This window comes from Felis catus, chromosome E3 (genome assembly GCF_018350175.1).
Source record: "Felis catus isolate Fca126 chromosome E3, F.catus_Fca126_mat1.0, whole genome shotgun sequence".
Classification (NCBI taxonomy): Eukaryota; Metazoa; Chordata; class Mammalia; order Carnivora; family Felidae; genus Felis; species Felis catus.
This window is the reverse complement of record NC_058383.1, coordinates 40,700,584-40,717,935: the sequence shown is the minus strand read 5'-3', so window position 1 is coordinate 40,717,935 and position 17,352 is coordinate 40,700,584. Positions and strand designations below refer to the sequence as shown.

General features: G+C 63.4%; 3 protein-coding genes across 16 annotated transcripts; 2 read left to right on the top strand and 1 right to left on the bottom strand.

The window, feature by feature from the left end:
• Positions 1 to 5,758: 5,758 nt before the first annotated feature.
• Positions 5,759 to 9,920, top strand: METRN (meteorin, glial cell differentiation regulator). The gene is made up of 4 exons (XM_023246843.2): positions 5,759 to 5,934; positions 6,083 to 6,483; positions 7,384 to 7,443; positions 7,528 to 9,920. The coding sequence occupies exons 1-4, from the start codon at positions 5,837 to 5,839 to the stop codon at positions 7,836 to 7,838; spliced, it is 870 nt and encodes a 289-aa protein (XP_023102611.1). The 5' UTR covers positions 5,759 to 5,836; the 3' UTR covers positions 7,839 to 9,920.
• Positions 9,921 to 10,059: 139 nt separating this feature from the next.
• ANTKMT (adenine nucleotide translocase lysine methyltransferase) lies at positions 10,060 to 12,591 on the top strand. Of its 2 annotated transcripts, XM_006942488.5 has the most exons (5): positions 10,060 to 11,400; positions 11,599 to 11,703; positions 11,799 to 11,939; positions 12,151 to 12,201; positions 12,338 to 12,591. In XM_006942488.5, the coding sequence occupies exons 1-5, from the start codon at positions 11,239 to 11,241 to the stop codon at positions 12,557 to 12,559; spliced, it is 681 nt and encodes a 226-aa protein (XP_006942550.1). In that variant the 5' UTR covers positions 10,060 to 11,238; the 3' UTR covers positions 12,560 to 12,591. The 2 variants fall into 2 exon arrangements, with proteins under 2 accessions (XP_006942550.1, XP_006942551.1); XM_006942489.5 differs by lacking the exon at positions 12,151 to 12,201.
• Positions 12,588 to 17,339, bottom strand: CCDC78 (coiled-coil domain containing 78). Of its 13 annotated transcripts, none has more exons than XM_045048003.1 (13): positions 16,685 to 17,315; positions 16,328 to 16,414; positions 16,167 to 16,253; positions 15,617 to 15,931; positions 15,426 to 15,493; positions 15,222 to 15,300; positions 14,992 to 15,117; positions 14,576 to 14,763; positions 14,337 to 14,508; positions 14,109 to 14,197; positions 13,096 to 13,162; positions 12,918 to 13,018; positions 12,588 to 12,821 (listed from the first exon to the last, which is right to left on the bottom strand). In XM_045048003.1, exons 1-13 carry the CDS (start codon positions 16,742 to 16,744, stop codon positions 12,710 to 12,712), a joined length of 1,551 nt encoding a protein of 516 aa, XP_044903938.1. In that variant the 5' UTR covers positions 16,745 to 17,315; the 3' UTR covers positions 12,588 to 12,709. The 13 variants fall into 13 exon arrangements, 10 of the variants coding, with proteins under 10 accessions (XP_044903938.1, XP_044903935.1, XP_019676833.3 ...); XM_045048000.1 differs by lacking the exon at positions 12,918 to 13,018 and having other exon boundaries at positions 15,617 to 15,673; positions 15,806 to 15,931; positions 16,685 to 17,314; XM_019821274.3 differs by lacking the exon at positions 12,918 to 13,018 and having other exon boundaries at positions 16,685 to 17,319.
• Between the last annotated feature and the right edge of the window lie 13 nt (positions 17,340 to 17,352).

The window sequence follows — 17,352 nt, the reverse complement described above, 5'->3', positions numbered from 1 at the left end:
GCAGACAGGTGCCGGCCCCGCGCGTCCCGACCCTGGGATGCCACCTTCGAGGGCAAGGACGGTGCCCCCCTCCCCCTCCCAGCCCTTCCTGCGGAGCGGAGCGGGCGGCCAAGCCCCCTTCATGGCCCTCACGTCTCCGGCGCACCTGCTGGGTGCCAAGTCCAGAACCCCCCGCAGCGGGGACGCCCCTCTCCCGCAGAGCCGAGAAACAAGTGACCACCAGATCATTACAAGGGAGTGACAAGCGCGATGAAATTTCAAGAGGGCCACGTGACAGTAACCGCGGGAGGGGGCTGGAGGCGTCGCTCCTGAGCACAGGACACTTGACAGGCGACCCCAAGGATGGCAGGGTGGGCGAAGTTACCCCGGAAGGGGTGTGCACGGGTTTTTAGGTTTTGAGGACTTGAGCCTGGCGAGGCCGCTCTGGAACCCACTGGAGGCGGGTGTTGGTAATGGCCGCTGTGTAGGGACCAGGCTGGGAGAGGGGCCCGGGTGGGATGCAGAGGGAGGGTGTGCAGGACTCTGTTCCGGCTTCCCAGCAGGCTCAGAGCAGAGAATGGAGGCTAATGGTGACCATCCCGGACCCCATCCCGGGGTCTCCTGGGAGCAGAGACTGGGGAGGGATCAGGTGTGGGGAGAGCAGACAGGGGTCTTCATATTAGGGGAGGAGCCTTAAGGCCAAGAGGGAAGGCCCTGGAGGGGGAGAGGGAAATGAAAACAGCTGGTGTTCGCAGCGTTTGGTGGGAAGCGGGACCCAGTGGGGCTGCTGTGAGGTGGGGGCAGCTGCAGGGGGGGAGCCTAGCTGTTTGCGAGCTGGAGCGCTGCTTTTGCTGTGTGCAGGGCCCCGGATCCGGTTGCTGAGGCTGGGGTGACGGCGGCTTTCCCGTGTGGCAGGGGCTCAAGAATCAGTGTCTTGCCTTTGTGCTAATTCTGGTCAAAGCAGGGAGCTTGGCACGGGCAGTCAGAATAGGACGCGTGCAGACCTCTGGGGTGACTGAGTGCTGTCACCCACACGGTCGCCCCTGGTGTGCAAGTCCAGCGGGCTGGCCTTCCAGTTCATCCTCCACCCCGTGGGGGCCCCGGTGTGGAGGGTGCGTGACCGTGACCTGGAGGACAGGGTTTGACCTCCTGCTTCCAGGAGGTGCCAGGACCTCATGCAGAGAGCAAGTTCCGCCCTCAGCGGGGCCTCAGAAGACTCCCTGCCTTGGAAGGATCTGAGCGAAGAAAAATATTTATTCGGAGGGATGTGAAATACCGTTGTACAAGCCTGCCTCCCGAATGCCAGTGGGTTCTGCTCCCTCCTCCACCTCTTTCACCCTCCCCGTCCAGCCGGCTGCTCTCCTCCGTGGCTGATGGCGGCCACTGTTCTCCCCGTGGTGCAGGGGACTCGGCCCCATCCTCCTAGGGCTCTGTCTGCTCTGCTGCAGCCCCAAAACCCCGAGTCTCCAGCACCGCCGGCCCCCAGCTGTGCCCTATACCTGGCCCCTTGCTCTTGGAGCTGTGGCCACACTGGCCTTCCTCCAGGGCCACAGTGCTCCCCTATGGTGTCCCATAGGGGACACCCCGTCCCATGGAGCACTCCTCGCCTGGAGCACTTCTCACCTACAGCAGCACATCAACTAAAATACTTCCTCCCCTGGAGCACCTCCCTCATCTGGAGCACTCCTCACCTGGAGCACCCCCTTAGCTGGAGCACCTCTCACCTAGAGCATCACATCACCTGAAATACTCCCTCCTCTGGAGCATCTCCATCCCCTGGAGCACTCCTTGGGCTGGTGCATGAGCACAGAGGAGTCTCCCCAGTCCAGGCTGCTGGAGGTTTCTGGTTGTTTAGTCCCCGGAGGGTGAGGAGTGAAGGCTGTTGGTGCATCCCACCCTGAGACCTTTCTATGAGATGGGGAGAAGGGTCACATCAGGGGTCGGGGCTGCCCACGATGCGGTCTCTCCTCCTGGCTGGCCTGGGGTTCCTTACAGGAGGTCCTCAGGCAGTTCCTTGTGGGGGCTCTGGGTACATGTGGCCTGGAGCCACCTGCCTGGCCCAAATCCTCCCGTCCGTGGTGGTGGTGGTGGTGGGGATCAGGCAAGTATTTCCCCTCCTGGGAAATAGGTGTGGGGTCCAAGGGGGTGCCCTGAAGGTCAGCACGGCAGCTAGCACAGCCCAGGCTGTGAGAGCCCCATGCCCGATTGTAATTCGGCTGACTCTGAAGCTTCCTGCTATGGAGCCATGGGTCACACTTTCTGCCTCTGTCCCCACCCCACCACCGCCCCCCCCCCCCCGCCCTCCCTCCCTCCCGTGCCCCAGCGCCCGGGGAGGGGCCGTGAGGGGCAGAGTTGTGTGTTCCGCCGTCCTCACCACTCCACTGCTGGAATGGGCGCCCACAGGAGTGAGAACCTCAAAGCCTGGTGTGGCCACGGTGGCTGTGGGCATCAGGGAGTGGGCCCCTTTGCTGCCTTCTGCTCCCAGCCTTTCCTCCTCTTGGGACCCAGCCGCCTGCCAGGGGCAGAGGGGCGGAGCAACAGGGCTGAGCATGACTCAGGGCCCAGCTGTCACCACGGCAACCCTGTCGCCTAGCAATGGCGGTCTCCCAGTAACGGTCGTCTCCTAGCAATGAGATATTTTCCTGGGCCCTGGCTGGAGCCTGGCAGTTATTTTTAGCTCAGCTGCAAGTCAATCTGCAGCTGCATTTTTGGCTCCTCCAGAAGATACAAGGTGTGTGTGTGTGTGGGGGGGGGTGGATTTCTTGTCAAGGGGAAGAAAACATCCCCATGACAGAAACCTTGCTGTCGAGGGTCTCCAGATGCAGCATCCATAGGTGGGCAAGGCCAGATTCTGCTGGGGGTGAGGGTCAGGGAAATGGGGTGCTGGCAAAGGGGAGCCAGAAGAGTCAGCAGATATGACCATTTCCCTGATGGGGTCCCTGGGCAGGCTGGTCACTCCAGCACCTTGGGAGACCCTGGGTCAAGCTGGGTAGGGTCAATCCAGGCCAGTGCTCATGGTGGATACCATCAGAGCACATCACCGGGGGGTCCGGGTTCTGGTAGGCTCCTGGCACCCCCTGGCATTCAGCTTGGGAACTGTCTCTGCTGTCCCCAGCCTCTAGCCCCACCCCAGAGGGGCAGCACATCCAGGTGGGCCTAGCTGCAAGGGCCTGGATGACCACAGGTCCAGCTGGGGACTCAGGCAGGGCTGGCCTCTGCTCGGGCCACACCTCTCCTTCTCCCCCACTTTTGCTGAAGTGAGAGCCCAGGCGAGTCTTGTGCGAGTGAAAGAACTTGACCTCTCTGTCTGGGCTTTCTTACTCTGGGGCCCTGTTCACTGTCCCCTCCAGGCCAAGTGCAGGCCCTTCTGTACCTGATGGGCCTGGGACTGGCCCTGCACTCCTCCAACTCGCCACCTTCCTGGTTCCCGGTCTGTTCTGGGCTCCATACTGTCCTTGAGGCATTCCCCCTGTTTCTCGGACCTGCCGCTCCCCCAGGTCTTCGACCAGCTCAGCCCCTGCCTTGGTCATGAGGGTTCCTTGCCTGTGCCCCCAGGGCTGGGGCTTCCTGTCAGGTGCCCGTTGTCCTGTGGGGCCGACCCCCTGCTTGAGTACAGGGCTCCGCGTGGATGCCCCTCCTTGTCCAGCATCAGCTGCACCCCCTGCGAAGAACTAGGGTATGGGTGGGGATGGAGAGAGGCCCCTTTGGAGGGGCAGGGCCCTGAAGGTCCTGGAGCTGGGGGCATGTGAGCACAGACACTGGAGTCTGAGATGTCTTTCATTCACTCATTCAGCCCTCTGTTCGCTCATTGGTGCAGCCACTCACTGCTCATGTATTTACTGAACACCTGCAGTGTTTCTGGTCACTGCACTCAGTGATCGAGGGCAGGCATGGCCTGATGGACTCCTTATCCTACGGGAAGCAGATCTTTGATGGCTAACGACAGCAAGCTACATTGCTGGTGGGAGGGCAGCAGCTGTGAAGACAGGTTGCCCTTGTGAAGGTTTTCTGAGGGAGAGAGTCAGCATTACCCACTGGGCGACGGTAAGAGGTCTGCACGGGGGAATCCTGGTGATGAGGAGACGGCTCAGGGCCAGGCCGCTGGCCAGGGACACCCACAGGACATTGACTCATTCTCTGGGGGAGAGCTGGTGTGGGGAGTCAGAGACAGGGGCTCTAGGCTGGCAGGGGTGAGTCTGCAGCTGACTCCTCACGCTGCCACCAGAGGGCGCCCGGAGCCCACTACGTGCCTCAGAGACCGCGGCTGGACACGGGCCCTAGAGACTGGTCAGAAGGTGGGAGGTGGCCGTGGGCGCCTGGACCGCAGCAGCTGTGGTGTCGTCCGGGGTGCCCTCTCCCCTCCTCCTGCTGGAACCTCTTTTACCTTCTATGTTCCCAGCACGGGCCCTGTCTACGTCTTTCATTTTTAACTGAGTAAAATTTGCTCCCTTGACCATTTTAATGTTTATTTATTTTTGAGACAGAGAGAGACACAGCATGAGCAGGGAAGGGGCAGAGAGAGAGGGAGACACAGAATGTGAAGCAGGCTCCAGGCTCTGATCTGTCAGCCTAGAGCCTGAGGCTGGAACTCATGAACTATGAGACCATGACCTGAGCCCAAGTTGGCGCTAAACCGACTGAGCCACCCAGGTGCCCCTCCTTCCTTTTTAAGGTGGAATCACAGTCCACTGTTGGATGGACATTTTGTCTATCCTTTCCTGTGTCTGTAAACACTTAGGTTCCTTCCGCCTCTTGGCTGTTGCGATAGTTGGTTTTCACTCCACCTTGCCTGGAGCCAGGGGCCTGTTGTGCCCTGGGGTGTGTCCCCTTTCCCCTTGGGACCACCTCCCTCATGTGCCAGCCATGCCCTTCAGGCTCAGGAGTAGCTGGAGGGCTGAGTGGGGGGCAGTGGTGTGGAGGGTTCACATCCACAGATGGCAGAGAGTCTATATTGTTACCTGCAGACCCTGGTTAAAAGCTCTCAGTGGCCCCAAGGGTTGGAGTACGCGGTTGGACTCCTGGCTTTGTGCCTAGAGCCTCTGTGATCTGACTCAGGGGTTTCACCCAGCTCTGGGCCTTTGCCAGGGCAGTCTGCTTCCCCCCTCCCCCCACACCTGCAATCCTCTCCAGGCCCTACCTGGCCATCTGTTCCCCATCCCCTCTACGCAGAGGAAGTCCTCGCTCCCAGGAAATCTCTGGGCTCCCCTCCTCCCCACACACAGCCTCCACACGCACCCTGGGGTGTTTGGTTTTAGCCCCATTTCAGTTTGTCTGGACCTCCTGATTCTGGGGCTCAGGGCTGTCCTTTGGCTCTTGGTTTTCCGTGGTGCCCACACGCCTAGCATCGGGCCCCTCATCCTTGGGGGTTCTGTGGGCACCTCTTGGGACGAATCAGCAGGGCCAGGTCGGGGCACGATGGGAGCTGGAAGCCCAGGGCCCACTCTTGGAAAGGGTCACCGAGATGAGCCGCCCTTCCTCCTCCCCTCCCCCCCGCCCCACAGCACCCCACCACCCGCCCCCCGCCCCGAGGCTCCAGTGGGCGCCTTTCCCACCCCTATCCCGGCCCGGGGCTCCAGGACATGGGCGCACACGGCGAGGCCGGGGTCGGGGGTCCCGAGCTGGGGGGACACGGCGCACAGAGCCCCGAGCTCGGCCCTCCGCGCCTCCCGCGAGCGCCGCTGCGATTGGTGGAAAGTTCCTGGGCCGCGCCGCGATTGGCTGCGCCCGGCCCGCCACCTCCCGGCCTCCCGGGACCCGGCGGGACTGCCCCGCTGCCGCGCGGCGCGGGCGGAGGGGTGCGCGGGGCCGGCTGGCGACCCGGGGGCTCCCGCCGCCGCCCCGCCCGCCCGCCCGCGTCATGCCGCCCCGTGCTCTGCTTTGCGCGCTCTGCTGGGGCCTCCTGGCCACCGCCACCCACGCCGGCTACTCGGGGGACGGCTGCAGCTGGAGCGGCAGGTACGACCCCCCCAAGGCCGCGCCCCCGGGGTCCGGAGAACAAAGTGGACACAGCTGCCGCTGGCTGCGGGGGAGGGTGCAGGGCGAGCGGGCCGTGCCGGGTGGGGACGCGGGCCGCCTGCCTCAGCGCCTCCCGTCCTGTCCCCAGCGGCCTGACCCAGGAGCCGGGAAGCGTGGGGCAGCTGTCCCTGGCCTGCTCGGAGGGCGTGATCCAGTGGCTGTACCCGGCCGGGGCGCTGCGCCTGACCCTGGCCGGCTCCGGCTCCGGCACGCGCTCGGGCATCGCCTGCCTGCGGCCCGCGCGGTCCTTCGCAGGCGCCCAAGTCTTCGCGGAGCGGGCGGGCGGCGCCCTGGAGCTGCTGCTGGCCGAGGGTTTGGGCCCGGCGGGGGGCCGGTGCGTGCGCTGGGGTCCCCGTGAGCGCCGGGCCCTCTTCCTGCAGGCCACCCCGCACCCAGACATCAGCCGCCGCGTGGCTTCCTTCCGCTTCGAAACGCACGAGGACAGGTACCCAGAGCTGCCTCCACAGGCCCACGGTCTTGGTGCCGATGGTGAGTGATGTGCTGGGTGGGGGGTGCACCCGGCGTCCCCACTGTACAGGGAGAGCAACAGGCATGAGAGCGAAATGGGTTGTCAGAGGCCACACAGCTAGCGAGGACAGGTCGGAGGGTCTGGAAAGGGGGCGGGCAATCCCTCATGATTCAGCCTAGGGAAAGAGCTCGCACTGGGCAGAATGGGGGAAAGGGGAGGCCACGGGGACTCCTGGTCCCTGAGGGGTTGGGGGAGGGGAAGACGGCGGGACGGAATCAAAGCCTCCAGCCAAAGCCTCCAGCCAAAGCTGTCCGGGGCTCCCTGGCCCGGCAGTGACCTCCCTCCCCTCCCCCAGTCCAGTACAACAAAAAGTCCAGTGTGCGCCTGGTCACCATGGAGACGCTGCCTTGCCCCCCCTGCAGGGCACCAGGCCCAGCTCTTTACTCTCTTAGAACTTGAAGCCTGACCCCACAGGGGATCTTTCTGTTCTGCACCCTGGCCCCAGGCCAACTACTCCAAAGCCCCTCCTGTCTCCCACCAGGTTGGGCTGGTGTCTTTGGGCGGCGGGAGGCAGCTCTGGGGGCCGCAGGGTCCCCTTGTGCTGGTGTGCATATGTAAGATGGGTGTACGGGAGTGTGCCCCCAGACACCCCCCGCAGGTCGGCGAGTCCCTGTGCCCACGCACTGGGCACGGCCCCTAGGCCCACGTCTGTGCCCGCACGAGCGTGCAAGTGTCACCCCGAATACAGCGTGTCTTCAAGATGTGTGTGCCCGCCTGCTCCCTCAGGTCCCCCGTTGCCATCAGGCCGTGAGGGGAGGGTCTGGCGGCCTGCCCTCTCCCTCCTGCCTCTAGCTGGGGGGAGGCCTAGGGGGGTCCAGGAGAGGCCAGGACCTACAGTCGGGATCCCCCCTTCATGCCAGGTGTCTGTAGGCCCTGCAGCGACGCCGAGCTCCTGCTGACTGCGTGCACCAGCGACTTTGGTGAGTGTCCCCACCGCAGGGGGGTGGGGGCTGGGGTCTGCCCTGCCCTGCCCCGCAAGCCACTGGCAGCATGTCTCCCCGCAGTGATCAACGGAACCATCCGCGGGGTTGCCCACAACACAGAGCTGCAGGAATCTGTTATCACAGTGGCAGCTGCCCGTGTCCTCCGACAGACGCTGCCGCTGTTCCGGGTGGGGGAGTCCGGGGGCCAGGCCTCCATTCACACCCCGCTGCGCTGCGGCGTCCGTCCTGGCCCCGGCGCCTTCCTCTTCATGGGCTGGAGCCGCTTTGGTGAGGCCTGGCTGGGCTGTGCACCCCGCTTCCAGGAATTCAGCCGTGCCTATGCGGCTGCCCACGCCGACCACCTCCGCCCCTGTGAGGTGGCACTGGACTGAGCGGCCGGGAGCAGGGCACTGGGGAGGGGCTGGGAGAGGGTGGGTGGGGAGGGACAGCCTCCTCAGGGTCCCAGCTGCTTCTGAGGTGATAGCCACAACCAATAGGAACACTGATGTCATTAGCCAGCGTAGATGGAGTGTCCCATGCCTGAGCCTGGGCCATCTAAGCCCCCCCCCCCCCCCCCCCCAGCCCCACTGCTCCGATTTCTGCTTCGGAGTAGGACACTGAGGCTCTGGGCAGTGATGCCTTGTCTAAGGCCACCCAGCTAGTGAGTGGGAGAGTGGCCCGTGCCCATGCCTTGAAGGCGAGCTGCTGCTTGGGTTGGGGGGAAGCAGGGACCCTTCCTTCCACGTGATCCTCAGCTCTGCTGCTCCTACCTTCGAGGCCAGGTTCTTCCGTAAGTGAGAACGCAAGCGGAAAAAGGGCTGTAACTCCCCAGGTCTGAGGAGGGAGGGGTCCTTTACTGGGGGACAGGCAGGAAGACCGCACTCCTAGCCTGTGAGGGAAGGCGGTGCAATCTGGCAGGATGCCAGACTTCCCTCTGTGGTCCGCCGGGAGCCCAGCAGAGTCATCCTGGCCCCGTCCGATCCTCGGGGAAGAATGGCCCCCTCTGTCCTGAGGGCCCTGAGACGTGCGTAGCATCCGGACATGGCTCATCCTCACGGGAGCGGGGTCTCCCCTGCAGGGTCGGGCACCGTTTCTGGAGGGCAGGGTGATACAATGGGGTCTCTAAGGACCATTTCCCGCCACTGGCCCCATTGTTGCTGCCTCGGCCTTCCTCTTCAGCCTCAGTCACATAAAAGGCCAGGGCAGTTTGGGACAAAGCCCTGTGCGGAGGCTGAATGCCCCTGGGGCGGGGGTGCATGCGAGGGCTTCTGAACCAGGACTGGCTGACTCTGCTCACTCCAACCCCACGCATTCCTGAGGAAGCCAAAGCTCAGGGTGGGGGTGGGGCACCTGGACTCACAGGCTGAGCCCCAGAAACAGCTTCCCATCCTCATCTGCCAGTCTGCAGTGGGGAAGGAGCTGACGGTGGGCATGGAGGCCAGGGGCCGCCTCATCTTTCAGGCAGGAGCTGAGACTAAAAGAGGGGCCGGCCGGTCTGTGCAGGGCCCAGACACAGGGCTCCTTCCTCCAGATTTGGCTGACAGTGGTGGGTCGGGGAGGCAGGTTCCCAGGGGTTTGCAGCCACCTGCCCTCCTGAGGCTCACTGCCGCTCCCTTCTCCCCAAACTTTCAACCATGGAGTGCTCAGGGTCACGCAGTAGACCTCTCCTGTCCCTTGATATTCCCTCATCGGAGAGCTGGAGCAGCCTCGTGGCTTCAAAAACCATCAATGTGCTGATGACCCTGTGTTTTGATCTCCAGCCTGGACCTTTCCCATGGACTGCAGAGCGTCGTATCCCTGTCTGCCCCCTTCCCCTCACCGAAGAGCATCTCGGCAAAGACCAGAGGAGGAAGAGATGGGTGTACTCTCCTGATCCTCCTCCTCTGCTGGGGGGTTTCTGCTTTGTCCAGGCCCCAAGGACGGCTTCCTCTCCAAGGCTATCCTTATCCTTGGTATCTGTCCTGATTTTGTGGTCAGTTCCCCACAGCCTTTCATGGGAAGGAGGCCCCTGGCCACACCCAGGGGTCACTGTGGACTGCCTCCCAGACCACCTGCCCACAAAAACGTAGGGCGGCTGCTCTGGGCTGAGCCCTTGGTTGGACACTGGTCTCTACGCACCTGTCCCAGGAAGTGCCTGAGCCTCCCATGCACACCCCCTCCGCAAAGTGCTAACTTTGCAACTAGTATTCTTTTCATAGGGCGCAGAAAGGGCAGAAGTGGGTGCGGCTAACAGGTCTACAGGAGGCCTGGGGTGCTCCAGGTCATGCCCCAAAGTCTTGGGCCAGGGGCTTCATGCCTGCCCTGGGGGGCGGGGGCAAGGGGAAACGGTGTGGGTGAGCATGTATGTGGGGGCTGTGGGCTAAGGGAGTTGGCCTGTGGGGCACCTCTGGGCATGTGCACTCACACAGGTACGTGCCCAAGTGCTGAGGAGCAGAGCACCTGAGTAAACATGAGAGTTGTGGAGTGTGTGCACAGAGGAGTCTGGTTACGTGCATTCATTCAGTCAACAGCTTTTATTGAGTGCCTTCTAGGTGCCAGGTGCTGCCCTAGGAATAAAACAAGGAACAAAACACACAAGGGTGGGGTACTGTGTAACCACCCCCCCCCCTCCCAACTGCCTAGAGCCCAGTGCACAAACTTTCTTTCTGGGGAGGGCCCAGTGACAGTCCCACAGGAGACAGGATCCTGTGAGCCACGTGGGGCCGACCCTCCTCCCCAGTGCTCATTTCTTGGGAGCATGGCACTGGAGTTTCCTGCCACCCACAGGCGCCTGTCTTTCAGGACTGGGGCCAGTTGGGGATAAGTACAGGCAGGCATGTGAGGCGATGTGTACCTGAAGGTGTGGGCAGGGGTCTTGGGCATGTTTATATTGTCTGATGCTGAGGCTCCTGACCAGGGCCATGTCCAAGGAGCCAGGCCATGACCTGTGTACATGAAAGCCCCTAACATTCATGAGACATCTCACCCAGACTCAAGGTGGGATGAGGAGGTTCTGGCTCTGCCACCTGACCCAGGGCTCTGTCCCCCTATTTGTTTCTCCCACCAGGCTTTGCCAGGTCACCTCCGGGAACTCTTTTTTTTTTTTTTTTTTGGAGAAGGAAGGTGGTCTGCCTAGCTCTTGGGGCTCTTTCTTCCACTCCCGTGGCTGGGCCGGCTGCCAGTCGCTCGACCACTCATATCCGGCCCCCGTCCGACCACACTCACAGCCAACATGTGCCTTCTCGGGTCAGCTAGATCTCCTGGTCAACCCTACCTCTCAGCTGAGCTCCCAACTTCCTCCGCACCCTCCCCGTCCTGTCCACTCGGGCTAATTGCCTTCAGCTGTGGGACGGACCCGGGAGGGTGTCCTCCCTGAGCCCGCCCCCGGGCTTGGCTGGCCTTCGGGTGTCGCGGTGGGCGGGGACCTCCACCAGTCTCTCTGAGACAGCCTTGCGGCTCGGGCCGCCCCACACCCCGGGGCTCCCTTCCCGCCAAGCTCCACGGCCGCCCCCCGCCCCCGGCTCCGGCCAAGCCTGCCTTGCCCTTCCCAGGGGTCCCCTGCATGCGCCGGCTGGGCCGCAGACGTCCCAGTAGGACCCGGAACGCGCGGGAAGGGGGCCGGGCCGCGGCGGAAAGCGAGTGGAAGGCCGCTTCCGGCGCTCCCCCCACTCTTCCGGCGCCCCGCCACTTCCGGTAGGGGGCAGGGAGGAGGGCCTCCTCCGACTTCCGGCTCGCCTGTGAGGGTGTCCGACCCGAGCCCGGGAGGGGCCTTCGGGTGGGGCGACCCTGGGGCGCGCGTCCCAGGGTCCCGTCATGGAGCAGGACGACCCGGGCGAGGCGCTGTCGGAGCTGCGCGAGCGGCGGCTGGGCGCGCTGGAGCTGCTGCAGGCGGCGGCGGGCTCAGGCCTGGTCGCCTACATCGCGTGGGCGCTGCTGCTGCAGCCTGGCTTCCGCCGCGTGCCGCTGCGGCTGCAGGTGCGGGGCGGGGCCATGGCTGGGGGCGGGGTCCGGGGGCGGAGCCGAACCCGCAGTGAGTGGGAGGCGCTGCCTCTCCCTGGCGGGCCGCGGGTGGGGACCTTGAAAGCTCAGGAGGCAAGCTCTGCGCGTCTCACCTCCCCCCCCCCAAGGTGGGATCAGGTTTGGGGACCCAGCCCCGCTTGCCTCCTTGCCCAGGTGCCCTATGTCGGTGCAAGTGAGCGGCAGGTGGAGCACGTGTTGTCGCTATTGCGAGGCCGTCCTGGAAAGACGGTGGACCTGGGCTCTGGCGACGGCAGGATTGTAAGGAGTGGGATGCGGGGGGGGGGTGTCCTTGTCTCCCCCTCTCGCCAGCGCACCTCCCCACCTTCTGGACCCACAGTTGCGTGTGCCCACAGGTGCTGGCTGCTCATAAGTGCGGTCTCCGCCCGGCTGTGGGCTACGAGCTGAACCCGTGGCTAGTGGGGCTGGCCCGGCTGCACGCGTGGAGAGCAGGCTGTGCCGGCAGTGTTTGCTACCTGCGTGAGGACCTCTGGAAGGTAACCCAGGGAGTCCCGGACCCCCAGGAGCCCCCACGCCTGGTCTCCACACTTCCAGCTCTGGGTTGGCCACCCTGCTGATAACCCCAGATTCCCCTGCCTGCACCGCGTGGGCTGGGGCCAGGACTTGGAAGCCACAGTTACCCCAAGCTCACCACACCTCTTCCTCGGCTGGGGCCCCGCTCCCTGCTGGGGTGACCTCTTCTTGCAGGTGAGCCTGAGGGACTGCCACAACGTGTCTGTGTTCCTGGCCCCTAGCGTGGTAGGTCTGGGGTTTGCTAGCCCCAGGGGAGGCCCGGGCCACCCTCAGTGGAGGGGTTGGGCCTGGAGGAGCTGGGCAGGGGCAGTTGTATTCAACCTTGCCCACCCTGTCCTCCCTCCTGCTCTCTCTCCCACAGCTCCCCCTGCTGGAAGACAAGCTGCGGGCAGAGTTGCCCGCAGGGGCCCGAGTGGTGTCGGGGCGCTTCCCCCTCCCCACTTGGCAGCCTGTGGCTGTGATGGGGGAGGGTCTGGACCGTGTCTGGGCCTATGATGTCCATAGTGGTGGGCCAAACGGTCAGGCTTCCCCGGAACCCAGTTCTGCCTCAGTCCCTGGGGCCCCCCGTTCTCAGGTTGGCTGACCACTTGGACACAATAAAGACTCTGGACTACACGTACTGACTCTTGTTAGGTGGAGGATTGGGTGGCATGACCCCTGCCCGCAAGGGGGTGCTGTGAGGAGGGTTCCATGCCGGCTGCGAAGAGTTCTGCTGAGTGCATTTGACAGCTGGCTAGCGGCTGCGGGTCTTGGAGTGCTGGGGCTTGACTGGAGGGGTGGCCCCCACTTTGCAGGCATCCTCTGTACCCATTAGCTTCCTCAGCCTCAGGATCTCTTGTTTGTACCTGCTCGAAGGAGTGAGGCTTAGTCACCTGCCTGGCTGTGCACAAGCCCTGACTCTCTTGCCTGGAGCTGAGGCCCTCAGTTCACTCCCAGCCCACCTGCCTAAGTGCTGGTCCACATAGTCCTGTAGCTCAGAAAGTTGCTCCTCAGCCATTGTGGCCCGGACTAGTAGCTTTGCCCGCTCACGTTCCAGCTCTGCCTGGCATGGGGAGGGCAGAAGCTCTGAGGCAGGACAGAGTGTGAGGAGGGGGTCCCCAGCCAGGCCTTGCCCACTACCTGGGTGCCACGGGAGAAGTCCTGGAGCTTCTGGTGGATCTGGGCCCAGGAGGCAGGTTCCTGGCCCCTGGGAGGAGAGAGGGAGGGGCATGTATGAGGGCCAGCATCAGGCCAGGTGTTGACCAATGATCATGCTCAAATTGGGGCACCTAGATTCCTGACTTGCCTGCTGGGAGCCAGTGCAGGACTGCATGGACCCACCTGTCCACTTTGGGCCCCGTTTGGGCCTTTGAGCCATCTGTACAGGAGGACAGCCCTCCCTGTACAGGGACTCAGAGAGGACTAAGTCACGAGGTAACATAGTGACCCCAGTGCTGTATGGATGTTGATGGAGGACTTCCCCCATTCTAGGGGTTTGCTTCTCGAAACTCGGAGTTGCGCTGACACAGTCCCTGCCCACTTTAGTCAGACACACGGAGATCTAGAGGCAAGGGCTGTGAAAGTCACCAGGCGGCCCGCCCCTATCCCGTCCTGGGGCCAGGGCCTCTGCTGGCCATCCCACCACACCTCTTCATCCTTTCGTCCTCTGGGTCTTGCTGAAATGTCCCTTCCTCAGGGTCTCTCCCTGATACTTTTTTTTTTTTTAATTTTTTTTTTTTAACGTTTATTTATTTTTGAGACAGAGAGAGACAGAGCATGAACAGGGGAGGGGCAGAGAGAGAGGGAGACACAGAATCTGAAACAGGCTCCAGGCTCTGAGCGGTCAGCACAGAGCCTGACGCGGGGTTCGAACTCACGGACCGTGAGATCATGACCTGAGCCGAAGTCGGACACTTAACCGACTGAGCCACCCAGGCGCCCCTCCCTGATCCTTCTAGTCACGGTTAGCCCCTCTCCTGTCAGGTACCCCCTTCACCCCAGGCACTTGGCTTTCTGTGATTGTTGATGCCCCCCATATAGACTGAGACCCAAGGACACAGATGGGCCTCCCGGTTCTCCCACCCGACAGAGTTGGGGGAATAAATGAATGCTCTCCCCGCAGATCTCCCCAACACCCACCCCAGGGTACTCACTGTGGCTCTGATGTGCTCCCCTGGGAGGCTCCACTGGGTCCCTTCTGTAGGAACAAGAGCAGCGTCATGAGCCCATTGGACTGGAAAGGCTGTGTGGTAGGAATTCTCTGTCAGCTCAGTAAGGCAGGCTACTCAAGGGTTGGACCTTTGCTGAGCCTGTCATGGGGCTGGGGTTTCTTCTGGGGCTCTGAGCTCCAAGGCCAGTGTAGGGCAGGAGGGAGAGCCCACCTGGGCCTGGAGCTTCCAAAACTTCGTCTCCAGCCTGGCCTGGTTCTCTGGTAGGTGACTGAGTTTGGTGACCAGGTGCAGAGGCAGTGGCTCCAGGTCTGAGGTGGCTGCATCAAAGGTAGCCTTGGGGGTCCAGGGTGCCCCACTGGGGTCTGCCGGCACCTGCTGCACACTAAGCCACATGTCGGGTCATACAGGGCCACCCCACCCCCAGATGCCCGTCTCAGGGACGGGCCCACCTGTGGTTGGCCAGCAGCTCCTCATGTCTACGGCTCAGATCTGCCAGGCGCTTGCGGTAGGCGCGAGCAGCCCGGGCCAACTGCTGTTCACGGCTGCGGTGTGCTGCCCGGATGTCCTCCAGAGTGGTCTCCAGGAACGTCCTAAGGGCTGCGGCTTCGGGCACCTGGCCGGTGCGCTTTGCAGACTCCTGGAGGAGATTGGGCGGGGCTGGGGGTGGGGCCAGGGCTGACAAGGGCGGGGCTTGGTTGGGCCCACACTTCCTCCCACGGTTCCCTCTGTGGAGCAGATTGGGCCGTGCGGCAGGCCGGGCCCACGGGGTCTCCCGGAAGCAGCCCAGCGCACTCGGGCCAGGCTTGGGCTCCGCGGGACCCGAAGCCTCCCACCCAGCACAGGGCCACCCCCAGGTGGTGCTCACGGCCACGGCTTGGGCACATCGCTGCAGCTGGATGGCATACTCTTGGTTCAGCCTCTTGAGCTGCAGCTGCAGCTGGGCGTTCTCCGCCTCAGCCTGGCGGAGCTGGCCCTGGCAGGCAGACAATACCTGCGGGTGGAGGCAGCCTTGAACCTACGCTCCACGAGGTGGCCCTTTGCTGACGTTGTAGGACACCCATCTACCAGATGTCAGGGGATAGGGCTGGGCCTCACCATGGCTTGTGTGGCCAGTCGCTGCCCAGCTATCCTGGCCTCCTCTCGGGCTCCCTGCAGCCGCCGACCCAGATCTGCCCTGCAGATGTGGGCGTCAAGCTCAGCTGGGCTCAGGGCGGGGCCTCCCTCTGCCTCTTGGGAACAGCCGATCTGCGCCAGGTGCCCTCCCGGATCCTCCCCATCCCGGGTGGGGCAGCCACTCACACGCGGGTCTCCAGTGCCTGCTTCTGGGCCCTGTGCTGCTCCAGCACTCGCTGCCATTCTCCCTGTAGCTGCCGGGTACACAAGGGCTGGCTGAATGAGACCCCAAGCTCTGGGTCCCTGGCCTTGCCCAGCCGCACCCTGGGCAGGGACAGATCTGCACTAATTCCCAGGCTAGGGAGCTGCACACTCACACTGTTCCCCAGCTTCTGTTGTTCGGTCTTAGGGGTCAAGAAGTCCTCAGGCTGTGCCTGTACAGGAGAGCCGGTCCCAACCTCACTGCGCCCCTGTGCACCCCTGTTTGGCTCCCCGCCGCCCAATCCACCCAGGCAGGCCCTCCATGCACTTAGGGTGACCTGGGGTCTGTGGTGGATGGAGTGTACCTGCTCCTGGGCCTTGTGCCCAAGCCCCTGTGCCAGCTTCTGGCGGCGCCCCAGGTCAGCCTCTGCCGGGGCTGCACAATCTCCGTGCAGCTCCAGCTCCAGCACCCGGCTCTCCAGCCGCAGGACCTGCAGGGTGGCCAGGGTGAGCAGGTGCGCCTGCCTTCCAGGACACCCAGGGCAGGTCAACATCATCTGGACCCATGCAGGGCACCACAGCACACGCGGGAGAGGTGGAGACACAGGCACCCCGTGAGTGTGTACAATCACATGGGGTGCCCCTGGACCCCTCCCAGCACTGGTCCTTGGTCTGCACCCTCCTCCTGTGTGTTCAGGGCACATGTGGGCACACATCAGCACCCACCTCACTCTTCAGCTCGAAGAGTTCAGCCTCGTGTTGCTCCCGCAAGTGATGCGTTGTGATCTGCAGGTAAACCAACTCCTTGGAGATCTGTGGGTGGCCAGAGTTAAGAGGTGGGGTCTGTGGGACCCCTCCTTGCTAGCACCCCAGGGCCCCACACCAACCTGCAGCCGCTGCTCCTCACTCAGTTGTAGATCTGAGGGAAGCTCTGTCTTGAGGCTGGTTGTCCAGTCCTCGGCCTGCCGCAGAACCTGGGGAGGAACCGCCCACCCGCACCCCCCAGGTGGGTCTCAGGCCTGGGCTGTGGCATCCACTCCCATGGAGCCACCAGCCATGCACTCTTCCTCCCTAATATCCCCTACACACACACACACACCCCACAGCCTGAGTGAACTAGGCAGTTTCTCCCATGGCCAGGATCAAATCCAGGACATGGCTACCGGCACCCTTCCTGGCCTTTGAGGTGATGGGGAGGCACCCTGACCCCATGACAGAAGCAGGAGTGTCCTGGAAGGACTCACATTCTCAGTGGCCCAGGGTGGGGGCTCCGGCCTGTGGCCTGGGGCTGCCGCATGCTCCATAAGCAAAAGGAAGTCTGGCCCAAGTGCAGTGCCACCTTGCCTACTGGCCTGTTGCTGCAACACAGAGGCTTGGGGCGTTGCTAAGTCCTCTGTTGGTCTCCTACTCGTCCCCGGTCTCTGAGGGCCCCACCCACGAGGGCAGTCGGGAAGGGGAAGTTCGGTGGTGGCTGAGGAGATGGGGAGGGGGCCTCTCTCAGCTCATTCCATGGTCCATCCTTTTTGGTTTCCGTTTTCTCCTCTCCGAAATGCAGACCAGCACCGCTGCATTTATCCTGGGCGCAGATGGAACCAGGAGTGCATGAGAGCGCCCAGCCTGGGAAGGTGTGAGACAGAGTGACCACTGCTGTTACCGTTTTTCTCTCGCAGAGTGCCCTGCTTTACCGTGGGGGTTCACACACTCAGCAGGCGCCCCCTGTGTGCCTGCTGTTTCTGGTCGGACGCTGGGAGGGGCAGGCGAACAAACTGCAGATTCTCCCACCACCAGCCCGAGGGAAGGGGACGCAGACATTCCAGTTAAGGGCTGGGGGTCTCAAGAGGACTGGCTCAGCTCCCGAGCCGGGAAGGCTTCGCGGAGGACGCACTGCAGCGCCCCGCGTGGCGGGGCCGAA